Here is a 19,754-nt window from a genome sequence, read left to right as displayed (position 1 = left end):
CTATACACCACTGATGAATGCTTCCAACCACACAAAGATAGATAGTACGGGACTGCTCCAAGTCGCCTCAGACGTTTTATCATGTCCCCATCACCTTGTAAATTCACAACTAAATGATATGTGGAGATGCAGCTACGAAGGAGTAGTGCAATGGGGGACCGAAGAGAACATTATAGATGGGCGGAGAATCAACCATAAGAAAATATGCCATGTTGGTGAACTGCTTATCACCTTCTCCCCAGATGACTGACAGAGCGAGGGTTCCTAAAGCTTCTTTCCTTTATCCAGAGAGCTAGTAGAGTGGCACGACCGTGATAAAAAGAAGGAAGGTGATAAAAAACTAATCTTATCAAATATTGATTTAAAGATAATGTTCATCGAGCTCCTGAGATCGATGATTATTCTTCCAATATTGTAATTGGCGATTAGGACTTTAACAATGATAACATCATTGTAGGGGTTTCCATTTGGTGGTAGGTTTGCATAGGTAAAAGAGATGAGAGGAAGTGAGCTGCATCGAGGTGCCAAGAGGCCTACACATAATTCACCCATCCAAGACCTGTTCAAGCTGGCTCAGTGGGATCACTCTTTTCCATTCCGTTCGAAAAAGACAAAAATTATGTCGGTTGTGTATTGTGGGCGCGAGCTCGAACTACATCAGTTGTTTGCTTCGTGCACTACAAACTCCTTCAGAGCTTTGATCAAGCTTTGGAGGTGTTGACAATCCCCACTGTCATGATTGTGGTCCTGATGGTATGCGCGGTACTTCTTCGAGTCTCGGAGACACACTCCAACTTCATTAGGGTCGCCTTTTTGAAATAATATTTATTTTGGATGACCTCAACAATCTCGGCCATCGAGACTCTTAGAGGAGTCTCCTTGGGTATGTTGTAAGCGGGCAGTGATCGCTCCTGATATCGAGTAGGTCGTCATTCCGTGTATCGGACTCGGTTCTCCTGATGATGGGCTCTTTTGGTCATCCGATTATCCCAGTGTCTTTGTGAATCCTCGAAGCGAGCTTAGATAGAAGAGCGAGGGTTGTTTCTCGGCTTCCACCCTTCCCCGTGGGTGGCTCTCTTCGGTGGAATGGTGACTTGATTTTCAATGGGGGGGGGTTTTTGCCTAGCTTCAACATCTTTAATCCTTATGTGATGGCTGCATGAGTAGCTGTGGGTTCCAAATCCTAAACCTATAACATTTCCTTCTGAAAATGAGTAACGAAGGTGCGCTAAGTCTTGCTCTATCCCTGGAAAAGCTGCACGAGAGCCTGTGATCTCTTCTAGGGTTTTTGAATACTTGTGAACTGTGCATAGAACATTCACTTGAGATTTGCGAATGATTGGATCACTCCTGCCAGCAGCTCTCAGCATGGTGAAGAAAAGTCGACACTTCAGTGAGTCGTTGATCTTGAGAAATCACAGACAACTGAAACGACATGATGTGATTAGCCAGGTTCGTTTGTCCCTTACAAGATTGAAGTGTCGGAATTTTGAACATCTCTAATGGCTCAACATTGAATATCTACTAGGATAATGCATTTTTTAGATGGCGTGGTGCTTCATTACGCCCGACATGATGCATATCGATCGATGTCAACTCAACACTATCAAGGTACCAGGTTTTGTCTTTTCTTTCCAAGGTCGAGGGATTTTTCTTTCGTTAGATGTCGGAACATCATGTCAAAATTGTTAATCCTACTTCCGATTCAACACATCTCTAATCATTTCTAACACTTGATCCTTCAGATTTTGGATATGTCGAACCACAAATTATATGGTGCATTTCATGTTGTCATCGGTTTCCTTATTACGAGGTCCTTCTCCTTGCATGACATATCTTCTCATTGTTGTTATGATCGGCGCTCACTGCATCTTTCATGAAGTTGAATATGAGAATATCCGTGAATCACACCCAAAAATGTACTTTAAATATGGAGAAAGAGAGGGAGAGAGGGAGAGAGGGAGAGGGATGAATAGTAACGACTAGCGTTCAATAATGTGTCTTCTTCATAAAATATTTCTCTTATTTAAAGAGAAGAAAATGCAATGATGATATTATATTTTTTTACCTATGTTTAGAAGGGATTCATACTATAGTATTTCTAGTATTTTACAAATATGGGTTTATCGTCTGACTGCCTTTTAGCTTAGCCGATTTAGCCTAGTTGACTTCAGGTCAACGAGGTCAACTCGGTCGGCTGAGTTTGGTCGGTATGATTCGATCAGCTAATCCAAACTGGTTAACTATCTTCGATCCCTGGTAATGACTCTTGGGATGTTCGCAAGATGGTCTTAAATACTTTTGAGGTACTGGATTTTCTTGGATCGACTCTACTGGGAGATAGACTATAACATTGAGTTGGTTTTCCTGTAGTGGATGACTCAAATGCTCTTTTGTTTCTTTTCAATCGGATGACTTGTGCTTCGATTATCTGGTTATTTTCTTGTCTGCCTCGTGGCTTGGTCAATTTTGGCTTAGCCACTTTAGCTCATATGACATTGCGCGTTCGGCCTGGTGGGCCACAAAATCTCCTACTAATTGGTCTGCCTCGGTCATACTCTTCCCGTCTGGTTCATAAGATGTCCTTAATATATGTATGTGTGTGTGTGTGTGTGTGTGTGTGTGTGTGTGTGTGTGTGTGTGTGTGTGTGTGTGTGTGTGTGTGTGTGTGTGTGTGTGTGTGTGTGTGTATTAAATGCATTCAAATTAAGTGATATATATGTAGATATTCCCACACAAAAAAAAAATGCATTTTTGCAAAGGAACCCATAAACATGTAAATTTTGGCAGTATCGCATAAACATTGACAATTGAAGAATAAGAAAAGCATTTCTATTCCACTAAGCAAAATCAAATATTTCAAATTCAAATAAAAACGGTTACCTAAATACAACCTGACCATTTAAGCAAAATACTTCTAACAAATCAAAAATCTGAGTTCATGATAGCAATAGTAACAGATTCAATTCTAAGAATTTCAATCTTAATATGCTCGCTCAACTCATCTCTTCTGAAACTTCTAAAACTGCAGGAAGAACAGAAATACTTTAGATTGCTAACCTCTGATAGCTTAAAAAGCTCACAATGGTGACCCATATGTTAAAATCAGTCCCATTCGTTCCACAAATCAAGATAACCTCCCCAATGGATCGAAAATTCCTCATGGGACGAAAAACACCAGCTAGCCGAATCCTCGAGTTCTTCATTTGGGCAACTCGGTTGGAGGTGCCGGCTCGGATCGCTGCCGTTTTGGTTCACGATCGCCTAACTGTAACGAAACACAAACATCTTCTTCAGATGAGTTTCTGAGAGCAGAAAGAGTTTTCTGTTCAGGCTTATCTCCTTCTTCCTGGTGGAGTGGTGAAGCACCCATAAAGTTAGTGATGAATTGTAGCTCCTCCACATTCTTTACAGTTTCAACTGTGTCTACATGGAACTCTAATTGTTTATAGGAGTTGTTAACTCCTGAAATTGCAGAACCACCAATAATGTTAATACCAAGAGGATTATAAATATCATCATTTTTATCATTTGGAAGGTTTCCGATCGTGAGCGATGATTCTCCGGCCGTTGAATCTACAGCTGCGACCAGTGCAAGTCGTTGATCTTGCAGAGCTTCTTCAAAGATGCAAAAAAAAAAAATAATAATAACGTAGTCTACAAAACATCCTAAATATTTACATGTCCAACACTAACTTTACATTTTACATTTCTGCCCCATATCTTTCATGTCACGTCAGAAGTACCACTACTTTAAACTTTAGAACAGTGAAATATAACTTTTCGTTCATAAGGAAGGTGACATGCATGTAAAATTTAAAAGTTAGGTATTAGATATGTAAATAGATACGATTTAGTGGTATGCATGTAAATTTTCCTATTAGATAGGGGGATTAACATACATGCCACAGAATTCCTATATATTTACATATCTAACACTGAAACTTTACTTTTTTTTATATTTCTACCACCAAAATCTTTTATATCACATCGAAACTACCACTATTTTAACTTCAAAAAAACTGAGATACAACTTTTCATTCATGGTTAAGGTGATATATATGTAAAGAAATTATATGTTTAGGTGTTAGATATGTAAATACATATGATTTGAGTGATATGCATTTAAATCTTCCTATTATATATTCAATGCAGCACAAACCTTGCAGGGATTCATTAGTTGTTATGAGATCGAGTTCTAGAAGATCGAGAAGCCTCCCTAGATCGACTCCGCTGGTCCAATTCTCTGGACCATGACCGCTTCGTAACTTTAATCTCCCCCGATTCGCCGTCCCGCCCCAAATGATGCCTACCGGCTGAGGCTTCTCGCCATCCATCCCGGTTAAAATGATAAGGCTACCGCTATCGCCTTCGAGATCAAAAGTCTCATGATTCTCTCCAACAACGAGAAAATCCGTGAAGAAGCATATTCCCTTCTCGTCATTATACTCGAGAGCATAAGCCATGACGGTTCCAGTCGTCAAACCAGAGCTTCTTCCAACTTTCACCACCCGTCTTCCGATGAGACTTTTGATTGAAGACTGCAAGTCGATAACCTTAACATCGCCGATCTCGCCGACGCCATTAACTAATGTGGTGACGTTGGACAAGTCGAAGTCATCGGCGAATGGAATGAATGCGCCGTCGGCTCGGACAAATGTCTCTGCAGGTGCATTAGAATGTAAGAAATATGTTAGGATATCAGATCATCATCGAATGATCAAGTAGGAAACCCAAGCATGAGCTCACTTATGCTATAGTAGATAGAAGAAGATGCGAAGCCAATGTCTTTTGAGACAATTTGATGTGTTTTATATTGCAATTATGTAAAAATAAAGAGATTTTAAGGCATTTACGTGCATACGACCCAATTTCTATGTATTTACATTTCTAACACCTAAGCTTTTTTTACATTTATACCATCCAAATCTTTCATATCACTTAAAAAAATACCACAATTTTAACTTTTAAAAAGTAAAATACGCCTTTTCATGCATAGATAAAGTGGCATATATATATATATATATATATATGAATAAAAATTAATATTTAGATGCTAGATATGTAAATATATTAAAATTCAGGGACATGCACGTAAATCTTCCAAATTATACGCCATAAAAATCCAGTCCATAGAAAAAAAAGGAAGTCAAAGTCATTCCACAAGGACATAACAAGCCACATATGAATGCTTGTGATAATATCATTTATTATTATTAATCTTGTATGATTCTTTTTATCTTTAAAAAAAATTCTTTATAACATTATATTTCACCCTAAGATGTCTTTCACTTGAGCAAAATAAAGAAATATATTAGTCCATCATGTCCTATTTTTTGCAAATATGTCGTGTCTTATCCATATCCAGATGTCCATATTCGTGCTTCATAGAGCTTCACTAGCATATTTTCCATTTATAAAACAATATTTGATCGAAAAATGCTGAATGTTAGTACTAGTAGTGGAGAATCAGAGTCAGCATAGAAATAAACTAGAACCATGTTACCTGGGTTTGTTCCGGCATATATCCCATACCAAAGGTCATCGGTGATAAAAGATGTTGCCCTCTCTACAGCTCCGAGATAGACACCAGGTCCAAGGTTGGGTGGCAAGGGATGGAACATCTTCTGATTGGGGTAGTCCAGATCTACTGCAACATGCCTATTTGTAAGAAATCCAATTTGCTTATTTCCAGTTCGACTTCGAACAATGGCGCCCAAAGTTCCGTAAGTCTCCTGACTCGCCACCTAAATAAAGACATAATAAGGGGTTAGAATAAAAAGTGGTTCTTTTTGTTATGTTTCATGGAAAGCACACCTAAGCTTTCATATTTACACACATAGCACTCAAGTCTTTAACATGACAACAAAAATTGCATTATTATCACTTTTTAAAAGTGAAATGCACATTTTCATGCATGGATTTACAACACCAAAGTGCTGTATATGTAAATATGAAGTTAAGTGTAAGATATGTAAATACATAAGAATTGTGTGCTACGTATATAAATTTTCCTTTTTATAATAAGAAACAATTGAAATTACAGTTGAAGAATGGATCAATATATTTGTTAAGTTTGTTATTAGATGTGTTTTAATTTTGGCTAATCAAATGAATATTATATGCACACAATTCTACTCTAACATGAATAGAAAGGATAGCGTACCCACCACCAACAAGGCCAACAAAAATATGTATCAAATTAACCATATTGCCATCCGAAAAGTTAGTCAAGGAGTGAAGTCTAGTGTTAGTGCATTAGTATACTGCCTGCTTTGCGACATTTATATTGATATACTCTTGATGATTGTTATGTATCTAATATGTCAAGAAAAAGTTAGAAAAATGTTTATTAGAAAAACAAATTAAATAACTTCTACAGTCTAAAATGACTTTACTTGAAACAATTAAGTCGGGCATTGGCATATCTAGAAGATAATTGTGCTCTAGAATTATTCATATATCTATACTCCATACTAGCACTTGTAGCTAACTATCCAAGAAGAAAGAAAAAAATTCTTAATAATCATTTAATATTGTCATAACTGGGAATATTATTCTCTCTTGTTTATTTCCTTTTGTTTGCTCTTGCAAACATATTTAAAGTCTTCACATATTTAAGCAAAATATAGAGTAATTGTTACATCCAACAGAATAAGAGAGCCACCCTCACAATTCCTTGCTTTCTGTCTGACCCCTTTACATGTCGCTAGCAGCCACCAAGCACTCACTTACTAAGTGGCCTTTGAGTGCCCTCTCTATCAAGTGCTCATCTTCGGCGGGTTTTTTCGTGACCATCATCGGCTTCATCGCTGCTGACCGCTTTCTGCCTTAATTTTGCCCGCATGCTTGTGCATCACATGATCGACACATATGCTCGCTACACAACTCCGTCACAATGGCTAATTGCTGTGTTCTCTATTCTGGCCTCCACCTACTAGTGTGTTGCCTTATACGTTGACTTCGTTTAATGCTCGTTAATCTTCCAAGCTTCTGTTCTACACTGTCAATTTCTGGATAAGTTGTTTTGACATCTAATCCTTCAACTTTGTCCTTTCTAGATGATGTGAAAGCTCATCCAACAATAAGATCTTTATAAAATTCATTGATATCAATTATTTTTAGTGATGAACCTATCTCACCTTGATACATCTCCTCTGGCTTTTGATGATACTATTATGGTCTCTGAATGGAAAGCATCTAATATGTTTATCTCACTCTACTGTTGATAAGCCGCAAAACTCTTCATGCCTCCAGAATTGAGCTTCATAAGAATATTACGACTACATGGGACTTTTTCTAACCTACTTTCAAATAAGTATATAAGATCTATACTTTTAGGGAAGCACACAATTCTTATTTACTTACTTATCTCATACCTAAACTTTCATATTTACATGCATAACGCTTTGGTGCTTTAAACCTATGCATGAAAATATGTATTTCACTTTTAAAAAGTGATAATAATGCTATTTTTGACATGATATTAAAGATTTGAATGCTATGTGAGTAAATATGAATGCTTTGGTGAGAGACATGTAAGTACATAATAAATTGTGCTATATGTATGTAAATGCCCCAACTTTCTATTATCGTATACATTCTTTACAGCACAAGGATTCGTTCATTTCTGATTATTACAGCATCCTATAGGGTAAGTGGGATGTTTTATTTTATTATAGACCATTTACTATCAATCTCAGGGTCTAGAAACAATAAAAAGAAAAGTTCATATTTGCTAAATTTCTCTTTGGCATTCATCCATTTGATGGTCAAATCTATCTTTGTCAATCTTTGAATGCCCTCTAACAAGTTTTTAGAGTCAACGAATTACCATCTCCTTCCAGCCATTGTCAAATTAGATGGCTTTCACAATGAAGCAACATGATCGTTGTGGTAGCCAAACTAGTATTGGATGTGGTCATGGTCGGTAGTGATGTTGGGCAAAATTTGGCTATTTGCTAACTCCCAACATGCCAAGTAGACATTTATTCCAGTTGATGGTTCTTGGGCTACCACTACTCCTTCAGGTTGTCACACTTACTCATAGAAATATGATCGCTAGATTCAAAATGCTCATACTTATGAATCCAGTTATTATGATGTTACCTCTAGATCTGTTGCGGTTGTATTCTTAGATATGTCATGAATCCACAATTTAAGCATCTCTTCTCATATGATAAGTAACTCACAAACTTTGCCCCACTCTTGGCATAACCTCACACGCGGATTTTAGATTTAAGAGTCTCTTTCAACATTAGATAATTGGAAGGATTTTTTTTCCCTCAACGTGGCATTCTTCCTCCCATAATTGAGGCTAACAGGTCCCCATTCTGCATCTTTGTTAAGGCACTGTGACTCATTCCACAATACTCTCTACTATATTTTATGTCCCATAATTTCATATATTTAATCTTATTATGTTCCATAATTTTATCTCCCACTCATGTTTTTAAAAATCTCAACGTAAAAAAAAAAACGACTGATAAAGATGTTGAAGTCAATGGAGTCTATTAGCTGACGATTCAAGACCCCTCTGCTCTTACTTGCACCATTACACCTTATTGCTACTGTCAACTTGATATTGTAGTCATCCTTCTCCCACAAACTTCAAAACCGTCTATTGTTTCTCTATCCATGTCAGATAATTGCAAGATTTTTACTCACTCAACATGACCTTCTTCTTTTCATAACTGAATTTAATATGCTCTCCAACTACGTCTTTGATGAAGCATTATGATAACACCATCTACTATGTTCTAAATGCCCCATAATTTCATAAATTTTCCATATAATTTTTACATAACTTTATATCCTCTCATTATGTTTTTTTAGAATCTCTGCTTTTATATCCCTCTCATTATATATTTTAGAATCTCATCTAAAAAAATAACAGATAAAGATGTTGACCTCGTTGGAGCCTGCTACTTGATGACTGATCACTGATGACCCTTCTACTATTTCTTCCACCATAACGCCTTCTTATTGGCACTATAGACTAAATAGTCTAGTCATCCTCCTCCCACACACTTAGAGATGGTCTCTTGTTCCTTATTTTTACTCAACCAACATCAACATCAGAAATATCACAATATGCTTTTCCCATCCTCTACCATTGGTTGTTACTCATATTATTTTCAGTTAGTTCCTTCAAACATTTAGGGCCCTAATCTAGTTAGAATATGCCTACTTCAAACTTCAAAGATTGAAAACAATATTGAGAGTAAAATGAGATACACTTATAAAATTTTTAATTGATTGGCATCTCTTCCCTGAGATCACTATAAATTTTAATATGCAAAACAAGAAGTATGGGAATTTTAAGAGAAATGCTAAAATAAAATTAAAAAAAATGATGGGTCTGGCAAATATCCTAAAATGTCGAAGTATTTGACATTACACAACAACCATCTAAAAGAACTCATACTTTATAACATTTGATTTTCAATCTATTTTAGCTAAAACATTGCTTGCAAATTCTAACAGTCTCATCAATAATTTATGCTTTTCCCATCTAACCTTGTAATTAATATCTCATAAAACTAGTGTTAAGTTTTTTTTTTTTTTTTTTGTGTGTGCGCGCCCAAACAATCTTAGCCTATTTCCAAATTATTCCATCGCTTGGATGCCACTTTCGAAGATTGCAAACAATCATAAGAGTGAAGTGAGAATTACCTATTAATAATTGTTTAAACCCATAAACATCTCTTATTTACAAACAATAATGCAATCATGCGTTCCAATTAAAACAATTCTAACTACTGTGCAATATCACTAGGACATGGAAATGTAAACCTAGGTTAGTAACTATGAAGGATTATTAATAAGTAAAATGCAAAATTACATATATAATGAGGAATTTACATAAATAACACAAAATTCTGATGTATTTACATATCTAACACCTAAGCATTCATACTTACATGCATACCACTCAAATCTTTAACATCAAATAAAAAATACCAACATTACTATCTTAAAGGTGAAGTGGATCTTTTCATGCGTAGGTTTATGACACCAATGTAATGTATTATAAGTGTAAATATCAAACTTTGAGTGTTAGATATGTAAAATACATAAGAGTGCGTGGAATCTATGCAACTTTCCCGTATCTTCCCTCTAACCTCCCCAACCTTAATTCATGGCAAGAATTTTCTTTGACGATAAATAAAGTCAAATGGAAAGAGTATTCATGATGTCAATCTACTTTTGCTTATGTTTAAAAGTTAGAAATGAGAACTAGAGGCAATAAACATAATCCAGATCCTGTTCTATAAGTAATGAACTACTACTATTAAGAGAAAACATAAACCTAACAGACCGATGCAAACACTGAATAATATTTTAAGTATTTTATTTAAGAAACTTTTACATACATAGTACTCAATTTCTATGTATTTACATCACCTAAATTTCAACTTTTACTTATATGTCACTTTATCTGTACATAAAAAAGTGTATTTCACTTTATGGAAGTTAAAATAGTGGTATTTTTTAAGTGATATGAAAGATTTAGATGGTATAAACATAAAATGTATTTTAGATAATAGATACCTAAATACAGAGGAATTGGGTGGTATGCGTGTTATAAATGAAGTATTGGAAAAAAGAACATGGATGCAAACACATCAAATACCTGAGAACCAGAGCCTATAGATGGATAACTTCCACGTAAACCATCCACAAGCTCCGTGTACAACTGTTCTTTGGGAGTCTGTGCAGGCGCACCATAGTATGAAAACTCTACAACATCCACATCACACCACACACCACCTGGTCCCTACATGAAATATAAACAACGGACAGTATTTATCACAAGGAATGAATGCTTCAGTAACTCCGAGTCCAAACAGTTATACTCAGAATTAGAAATGGCACCTAGTGTCGAAAAAGATAAATATTAAGCAAAAGTCAACATTCAAATTAATCACTATTTTTTTCAATTATGAAAAAAGAAAATCAGTAGATAAAAAATAGGGAAATTTGCATTTGTGGCACACAATTCTTACTTATTTACTTATCTCACACCTAAATTTTCCTATCTACACGTATAGCATTTTGGTACTTTAAACCTATGCATGAAAAGGCCTATTTCACTCTTAAAAAAGTAAAAATAGTGCTATTTTTTAATGCGATATTAAATATTTGAGTGCTACATGTGTAAACATGAAAGTATAAGTGTGAGATATGTACATGCATAAGAACTTTTTGCTACGAATGTAAGTTTATCTAAAAAAATAAGGAGCAAACAAATCACTAATTCGCTACCTCGAGGGCAGTTGGCAAACACTGAATCTGCTTGAGCCATTTCCGGTGAACTTTTCGAGCAACAAAAACTAGAATTGCAGGTATTTCAGTCAACTTTCCTTGTCGAATACGAAAACCTATCGCTGTTCCAAGACTGTAACGCCGCAAAATTTTACTATGAAATGCTCTTATGGTCATTAAATCAAGCAATGTTGTCGCTTGTTGGCCCTTTGGCAGGCGACCGAGATTACCAGGCAAGACTCCTTTCTGAAGGTTTCCGAAATAATTTGCTCGGCCTTCGGCGGAATCATGCATTAGAGTTGAGGTAGGCCACGAGAAATATGCGGCATTACTTTCGGAATGTTGACCTCCTGATGCGCAAGGTTGGAGCGACGATGAGATGAGAGAAGGCGGGTTCTGGTGACCGGAGATACTTCTTTCCATATCCAAGGCCGACTCCGGTGATTGGGTTGAGCCGGAGTGAAGGCTCCAAATCTCTGAAGGTCTTTTCATGTTAGCTAAATTCTAGGACAGCATCAAACCAATTCTGAGCTCTTCTGAGGCTAAATCAAAATTTTGATAGATAAGAATCCTTAAAGACAAGATTCTACATTTTATCATTCATATACATGATATGAATCATAAGATGAAGAGGAAGTAATAGAAGAGAGTTAAATTCTCTCAAGAACTCCCATGAGAAAAGAAAATCAACAAAAAGGGGCATTTACATATATAGCATACATATCTCACACCTAAACTTTCATATTTACACAAATTAAAAAAAAAACACTATTATCGCTTTTTAAAAGTGAAATACATATTTTCATGTATGGGTTTAAAGAACAAAAGTACTATGCATGTAAATATGAAAGTTTAGGTGTGATATATGTAAATATAAGAATTGTGTGCTACGTATGTAAATTCCCTTAAAATAACAGCTTAAATAGAGGCTGAAGCAATATATATATATATATATAATATATATATATATATATATATAATAACAATACGATTTTCGCCCAATGGTCCCTCCCAAAGGCATGTGATTGTACTACAGAAAGAAACTCAGTAGCACCATGTTTATTCATTTCAGATAAACAAATTGTATGATGACAAGGACACTGATTTGCAGAAAATGGTTCAAATAATTCATATAATTTAGAAATAAATTTCGCTCCTATAGTCAAGAAGGCAGTGACTCAAGTGAGATAAACATATGGGAAGGAGCATATAGAGAGAGAGGGAGAGACAGATGAAAAACAAAAAAAAAGTTTTTTTTTTTCCCCTTTTTAGGTGCCTTTGTCTATAATCAATGGAACTCACCTACATAAAACGATGAGCAGATTCATAATTTAAGCAGGCCACTAAAGTTGGTCAGCTTCTTCTATTCCGCCCCAATGCTTCCTACATTAATCTGAAAATTAGGTTGAATCAAGCAAACAAAACCACAAATCATCTCTTATAGCATTAAAGCCTTAATGAAGAAGATTGGATTTTAAAAACTGTGTTAACACAACAAAAAATCAGAAAATGTAATGCAAGCTTGATTGAAAATACCAACCTCAACGAAAAGGAAAGTTCACCTTTTTAGGTCAGATTGGAACCTCGGACCTCTCCAACGAGATCAAAGGCAATACCAATCCACCAAAGGTCTACTGCAAACAAAAAGAAAACAATAGCTTCATAGCTACAGAAAAACCACTTCCTTTACTTCCTGTACCATAATCTGAAACCGAAAAAATAAAAAACGAAAACAAAACCCACAAGTGCAGGGAATAAAACCTAGAAACGGTTTCTTAGGATAAGATCAGTAAAAAAATTATAGCAAAAAATGTTTCAAAAAAGAAAAATCGCAGCAGTTGCCCGACTGATTGGATGGTGGATGAAACGTAGTTTATAAAAGATTATGATTATTCGAAGAAATAAGGATCCGGCGGACGAGAAAGCTCACCGGGGGCTTTGGATCAGTGGAATACTGTGATGGAGGGATAAAAGGAAGCCCTTTTTTGGGCTCTCGCAGCCGCAGAGCGTCCAGGGCTTTGAAAGAACCGCAGATTTGGCCGACGGGAGCAGGAATCTCGATGTTGAGGAGCAAGCTGGCTGCAGAGGTTTAGAGACGGAGGTGCAGGGGGAGTGGCCAGAGGGGAGAGAGTGAGAGATTTGAGTAGAGGAGGAAAGAGGGAGACGGGCCTACCTGTGATAAAAGAGCATTTACATAGATGCCCCACAACTTCTTTATATTTACATAACTAGCATCTAAACTTTACCGTAAAAAAATCACTATTTTAGGTTATATTTGAGGCCCCATGAAGCTGCCGAAGAAGAAAACACTTTTCAAATGATACGATGACTATTACAAATATTTTTTTAAGTCAGACAGTAGTTTCTAGCAGGCACCAAAAGTTAGGTCTAATTTAAAAACGTAGATTACGGGTGTAGTTTTTTGAGAACGTAGACAAAACACAATTTTGCCAAAATAAAAATAAAATGTGGTTGGGCACCACATCGCCGCCCTAAAGATACCCTTAAATTTTAAAAATGATGTACACATTTTCATATATATACATAGACACACACACACACATATATGTCTATCTATCTATACATATCAATTCATCTGCATGTCTATCTATCTATCCATATCTATCTCTATATACATATATATCTTATGCATATCTATCTATGTATACATAACTATCTATATATACATTATCTATAGATATGTATATATACATAGATATGGATAGATAGACATGCATATATATAGATATATCTAAATAGATATACATGCATATATATAGATATGTATAGATAGTTAGATATAGGTTTAGGCAGATATGTATATATAGATAGATATAGATATAGAAAGATTTGTATATATAGATAGATAGATATGCATTCATAGATAGATATGTATATAGATAGTATACAAATAGACATGTATGTATGTATATCTGTATGTATGTATGTCTGTATGTATGTATATGTATGTGTGTGCATGTGTAAAAATTAGTCTTATATGTTAGATATGTAAATACACAAAAATTAAGTGATATGTATGTAAATATTACAAAAAAAAAAAAAAAAAAAACTGTACATACATACACTCAATTCTTAGTTAATTTGCATGTACATGCAACTCCTAGTTACCTATGAATGGTGCAATCCATCTTTTAAAAGCCAATATAGTTATATTTTGATGTAATACCAAAATTTTGGATGGTATAAATATTAAAAAAAAAAAAAGTTTGAGTGTAATATATATAAATATATAGAAATTGGGTGGTATGTATGTAAATTCCAAAATAATAATAATAATAATAATAATACTAATAATAAAACTGGGCCAAAAGAAGTCAAGATCAAGCAAGACCAGCGGCTTAAAAAAAAGCAAGCAAAATGAAAATTTTGGAGTTTTCATGAAGCAACGGGAAAACTACATTTTGTCATGTTTTAAATTAATTAATAGTTTATAGTCAGTCTCCTTAATTTATAGTCCTCCAAGAAATAACGTATTAATTGAAAATAAAGTGATTTGATGAAAATAAATCAAATTTTATATACAAACCACAAAAATTTTGTACGTTTATCAAAACATTATGCATACAATAATGTAAGACAATTTTTTTAAAAACAAGTTACGGTAATTTTGATGTAGTATTAAAAATTTGAATGTCATGAATGATTTCATGGATCGTGATTTATTTATGAATTACATCCGAAGGAATATAATTTAAGTTAGGGGAGAGAGGAAGTGTTAGAGGGAGGAGTGAACAGTAATCTGTCATCTTTTTCGTCTTATTCATAAATTGATCTCTCTGTTTATTTTACAAATAGTATAATATGAAAATGTTACATTTTGTTCTCCTGTTTTTAATGGGGATGTGTTGGGTATTCTTATCTTCTTTATGTATGAGTCTATTCTCGACTACTCTCTGGCTTGTAGGCTGACATTGATCGGCTTCGGGTCAGCAAGACTGATTCGATCGGCTGAGCTTGGTCGGCATTGCCGGTCAGCAAATCTAGTTTAGTTGTCGACTCTTGATAATAGGTGGGGTGACTTTCGAATGTCCTCTATATGATTGAAGACGTGAGGGATTGGGTCTTCTCTCTAATTGATTTTTTTTGTGGTGGTTGGCGCGAATGCCTCTTTATCTTATTTTTTACCGAATGATTTTGATTCAGATCATTTGATCATCTTTCGTGGCTTGGTTAACTTTAACTTTGTTGGCTTTGGCTCGAAGGACTGCACTCGGTCAAATAAGTGGCCCTCAAGTTCTTATTTCAATGAGTACTCCCCCGTTACACTCTTCTTTTTTTATGGACCGTTAGATCTCCTCAGGATTAGCGTTACAACACTTTTTTTTCTTAATCAATGATTCGATAATTGAACTCTCTTCATTTTCACTTCTTTGATACCTATAAATAAGGTGTGATGAGACTCTTTGTATTTCATATTTGTTTTGCATCTATTATCGTTTGAATAGACCAACTTCCAACCAATGTAATGGAGAACGTGCCAAGTCCCCTGATCAATGTCCCCAACGAAGATCTACTTTGTTTCGCCTTTAGAATAACGAGGATCGATAATGCCTGGAAGTTGAAGAAGGAAATTATCATTAAGCAGGGAAAAGTAGTCAGGTTGGTGGATCAAATAGAGTCGTCTGATTTGCTCCTCAAATTTCAACAAAGGAACATCCAGATGATTGACCCGACTATTGATTAATTGGCTCAACTTTCTATCACTGCATAAATTTTTTTGTTAGAACAAACCGAGCAACAAGCTACAGGTGCTTCACCGCCTCCTAGTAAAAGTGTTTTGTCACTTATAGGCTATGAGTTGGATCAACTCCTAGGTATGAAGAGCCTTGGTCTTTCTTACTATATGTGAGTTTTTTTTAAGGTTCCCGCTTTTTTTATGTTATCTTTTAATGCAGCTAACGAAGTCTTGATAGTCCCTAGAGATGACTCGCCGCTAGCAGAAATTGTTGGGAACCTGATCACAGTGCTACTGGCGGCTGCCCAAGCGCCAGCTGGGAGTGGAACAAGGATAGTGGGATTTACCCCTCAAGCAGTCCTCTCGAGACTCGCGAGGAAGCAGCTATTAGATGACTTACATCCCCCAGATCACTAGCTCGTCGCTTAGATGAGACCAAGAACTCCTTCGCTTGGTCGGTCTGGATTCATTGAGGCAAGGAGATGCACGAGCTGCTTGTTCGTGTAGAGAAAGTAGAGAAAATGAATTAGGAGATATTCACACTTCACTAGGAACTGTCTGACATCCAAGAGAGAACCATTATAATTTGGGCTCAAGATGAGACTAATCGGATGAGCCAATGTAAGTTTGGGTGAAGAGGTTTTATAAAAGAGATTGCATTGGGTGAGATATGTCTTAGCTGAGGCATGGACGACCCCCTTGGAAAATATTCACTCTAAGCCTAGCTCTCAAATACTTTTTGCACGTTCTAATATCCATTTTCAAAATAAATTTTATTTTTCAGTCTCAACTATTGCGTTGATGTGATCTTTCTATCAGCGCATTTCTAAATCAACGTGCAGTCCCATTTTTGCTCGTGTGTGACAGTTCCTCTTCTTCCATTCCACTATATATATAAGAGTGAGAAGTTTGATGACGTTATGCCTTTAATATGTCTTTTTCTCTTTTCTTCACTCACTCTACCCAGCGAAGAGCGACCATGTCCTTCAACTGGATCAACATGAATAAATTTCTCACTCTGCTTTCGGACTTAAAGGAGGGGGAGGAGGACAAAGTGATGAAGACGATGGAGGGTAGTCGAATGTATGACTCATATTCAGCTTCATCTGTAACCCCCGTGTGACAATTTCATTTCTTTCATTTCTTTACATATTTAAGGGTGAGAGGTTTGATGATACTATGTTTTTTTTCTACTTTCTTCACTCACCCGGCTTAGCGTAAAATTGACATCTCGTCCAAGTGGGCTGATATGAATAAATTTGTCACTCTGGTTTCGGACTCTAAGGAGGGGAAAGAAGATGACAGTGGTGAAGACAATGGAGAGTCATCAAGTGTATAAATAGTGACTCGCATTCGATTTCATTTGTAACTTAGAAAATTTTAAATTTTTATTCTTTTTGGACACTGGTAAATAAATGTTTGGACTTTTTGTAAATTTTTTAATCATGAATAAAAGCAAAGATTTGGGTTGCTTTCATCGTCATTTTTTCTTACTTTACCTTTGTTATGCATTTACTTTTCTTGTGATATGTATACCCGATCCAACATATCTGAAATTCTGTAAATAGATGTTTCTTGGCTTATTTTGGGTAAGCCTGCGCTAAGCAGTTGTTATAACATGAGGGATTCAATTGACCGAAGGGGATTTGCTTTGGGTCACTTTGTGAAAAGATAAAGGGCTAACTGGTCTATGATTATAGAGAGATTATGCTACCGTCCAAATCAAGTCTTATACCTCCCATTTTTTTGTGGCTTAATTGGGTCATCGTCCTTGGACGAGCCACAGAAAAATGTGTTAAGCAGATCTTATCATGGTCTTCACAGGAGTAACCGTTGAGACTTGCTTCTTAGATGATTTGAACGCTACCCACTGTGAATATTGTCACTAATGGGCAGAGATTCGCTTCCAAAGCTAGACCCGCTTAGAGCTAAGGAGATAGGTTTTGTTGATGCTTGAGCTTTGTAAGTCAATTCTTGTTTAATTTACTAATTGAACGTCTGTTCATGGTTATTAATTATGTTTGATAATTTTTATTGATCAGACATTATTCGTCGCTATCAACTTTCTCACATGGATTGGTTTGAGTTTCCTAGTATTATCGAAGTATTTGGAGTTGCCTCTCTTTCTAGGGCATGGGAGACTCTTCGGTTGTTGGGCGCTAACATTTCCTCTTTAGGGTATTGGTTTCTATCTCAAAGCAACGCATCTTAGATGGCATCCAATACTATTCAAATCCTAGTTTGCTGGTTCACAAACTCTTAGATGCATTCCATGTTACCAGTGTATCTGTTGTGAATTTCTTTTCTGTGAGTTGCTCCTCTTTTTATCTATTACAGAATCCACGCTTATCACACATTTTAAGATGTTAAATCTTGATTTGTTTGTTAATCACATACCAAGGAATTGAGTGCAAGTTAGGAGAGGAAGATAAAGAGAGGAGTAAATAGTAATGAGCAGTAATACGCCGTGTCTGTCGTGTTTTATTCATAAAATGATCTTCATAATTATAAGAAGAGAATATAATGAAGTCATGTTACATTTTTGCCCCTTCTTTAAAGGGGTTTATGTAGGATATTTATTTTATTTTACATATATGAGCATATCGTTGGACACCTCTCTAGCTCAGCCTACTGAACTTGATTGACTTTGAGTCAGCATGACCAGTTTGGTCACCTAGGCTTGGTTGGCTTTGCCAGTTGGGTGATCTAGTCAGGTTGTTGACCCTTGATAATAGGTGGGAAGACTTCGTAACGTCCTCAGTATGATTGAAGATACTGAGTTATTGGATTTTTTCTCAAGTCGACTTATTCATGGTTGTTGGGTGAGACGTTTCTTTATCTCATTTATAACCTAACAGTTTGGACTCATATCATTCAATCGTCTTTCATAGCTCGACCGACTTTAAATTTATTGGCTTTGGCTCGTACGACCGCACAAAGTCGAATAAGCGAGCCTCGCATTATTATGTAGGTGGGCCCTTCCACATTACGTTCTTCTCACCTAGACCGTTAAATTTCCTTAAGATTCTTACTAATTTATAAATCTAAAACCTAGAATTTAATATTTACATTTTTAACACTTTCATAAACCTATTTATAAAAATGTCTATTTTGACATTTTAAAATTTAATAATAGTAATATTTTTAATGTGATATTACAATTTTGCATATTATAGACATAAATATAAAAAAAAAAATTAAGTGTTAGATATATAAATATATAATAATTGCATAGTATGCACTAAAAGTTAGAAGAATAAGTTTAAAATCATCTATTCAACTACTTAAGAAACAATTTCATCATTTTTATAATAATATAAATAGCATATATATTTTAAAAATTAAAAAAAAATTATATATTAGGATCCAATACTATACAATCATAACCAAATCATCTTAAAATACAAAATTTATCACAAACAAACACATTTAGTTCGTACTTAAAATTTTATTTAATTATCTTAACTCGTCATCAATCCATCAATCCACTGGCTTAACTCGCTCGTAGTCCTATTCAGGTAACAATTTCTTTTAGAACTTGGCAAACTCCCAAAATTAAAAAAAATAAATAAATTAGGCAAATGATGTAGATTGCAAAATTGTTTTCATATCCAAAAATTTTCATATAATCTTAACACTATAAAATATCAAAGTTTGAATATGAGAGATGTGAATACATCAAAATTGTGTGCTAGGTTTGTCAATTTCTTATAATTATAGTCATGCACACACGCACCACCTAATTCTTATGTATTCATGTCGAAAACGTTTTTCACATTTATGCCATCCA

The 19,754-nt window shown here is 35.4% G+C and overlaps 1 protein-coding gene across 7 annotated transcripts; it reads right to left on the bottom strand.

Moving 5' to 3' along the window:
- Positions 1 to 2,859: 2,859 nt before the first annotated feature.
- Positions 2,860 to 13,423, bottom strand: LOC110028796. Of its 7 annotated transcripts, none has more exons than XM_020730786.1 (8): positions 13,199 to 13,423; positions 12,809 to 12,902; positions 12,571 to 12,661; positions 11,269 to 11,810; positions 10,637 to 10,780; positions 5,507 to 5,747; positions 4,163 to 4,663; positions 2,860 to 3,618 (listed from the first exon to the last, which is right to left on the bottom strand). In XM_020730786.1, the coding sequence occupies exons 4-8, from the start codon at positions 11,758 to 11,760 to the stop codon at positions 3,203 to 3,205; spliced, it is 1,794 nt and encodes a 597-aa protein (XP_020586445.1). In that variant the 5' UTR covers positions 11,761 to 11,810; positions 12,571 to 12,661; positions 12,809 to 12,902; positions 13,199 to 13,423; the 3' UTR covers positions 2,860 to 3,202. The 7 variants fall into 7 exon arrangements, with proteins under 7 accessions (XP_020586445.1, XP_020586443.1, XP_020586450.1 ...); XM_020730784.1 differs by having other exon boundaries at positions 12,571 to 12,651; XM_020730791.1 differs by having other exon boundaries at positions 11,269 to 11,744; positions 12,571 to 12,651.
- Between the last annotated feature and the right edge of the window lie 6,331 nt (positions 13,424 to 19,754).

The sequence above is a fragment of the Phalaenopsis equestris genome, unplaced genomic scaffold (assembly GCF_001263595.1).
Source record: "Phalaenopsis equestris unplaced genomic scaffold, ASM126359v1 Scaffold000531, whole genome shotgun sequence".
NCBI lineage: Eukaryota > Viridiplantae > Streptophyta > Magnoliopsida > Asparagales > Orchidaceae > Phalaenopsis > Phalaenopsis equestris.
The sequence above is the reverse complement of the archived record's forward strand: the minus strand, read 5'-3'. Positions and strand labels throughout refer to the sequence as shown.

Excerpts from the sequence above, each read along its gene's own strand:
- LOC110028796 (XM_020730786.1), bottom strand. The coding sequence starts at position 11,760 with ATGAAAAGACCTTCAGAGATTTGGAGCCTTCACTCCGGCTCAACCCAA. Across the intron at positions 10,781-11,268 it reads GTTTGCCAACTGCCCTCGAG|GGACCAGGTGGTGTGTGGTG; the intron begins GTAGCGAATTAG and ends TATTTCATGTAG. Across the intron at positions 4,664-5,506 it reads ATATGCCGGAACAAACCCAG|AGACATTTGTCCGAGCCGAC; the intron begins GTAACATGGTTC and ends ATGCACCTGCAG.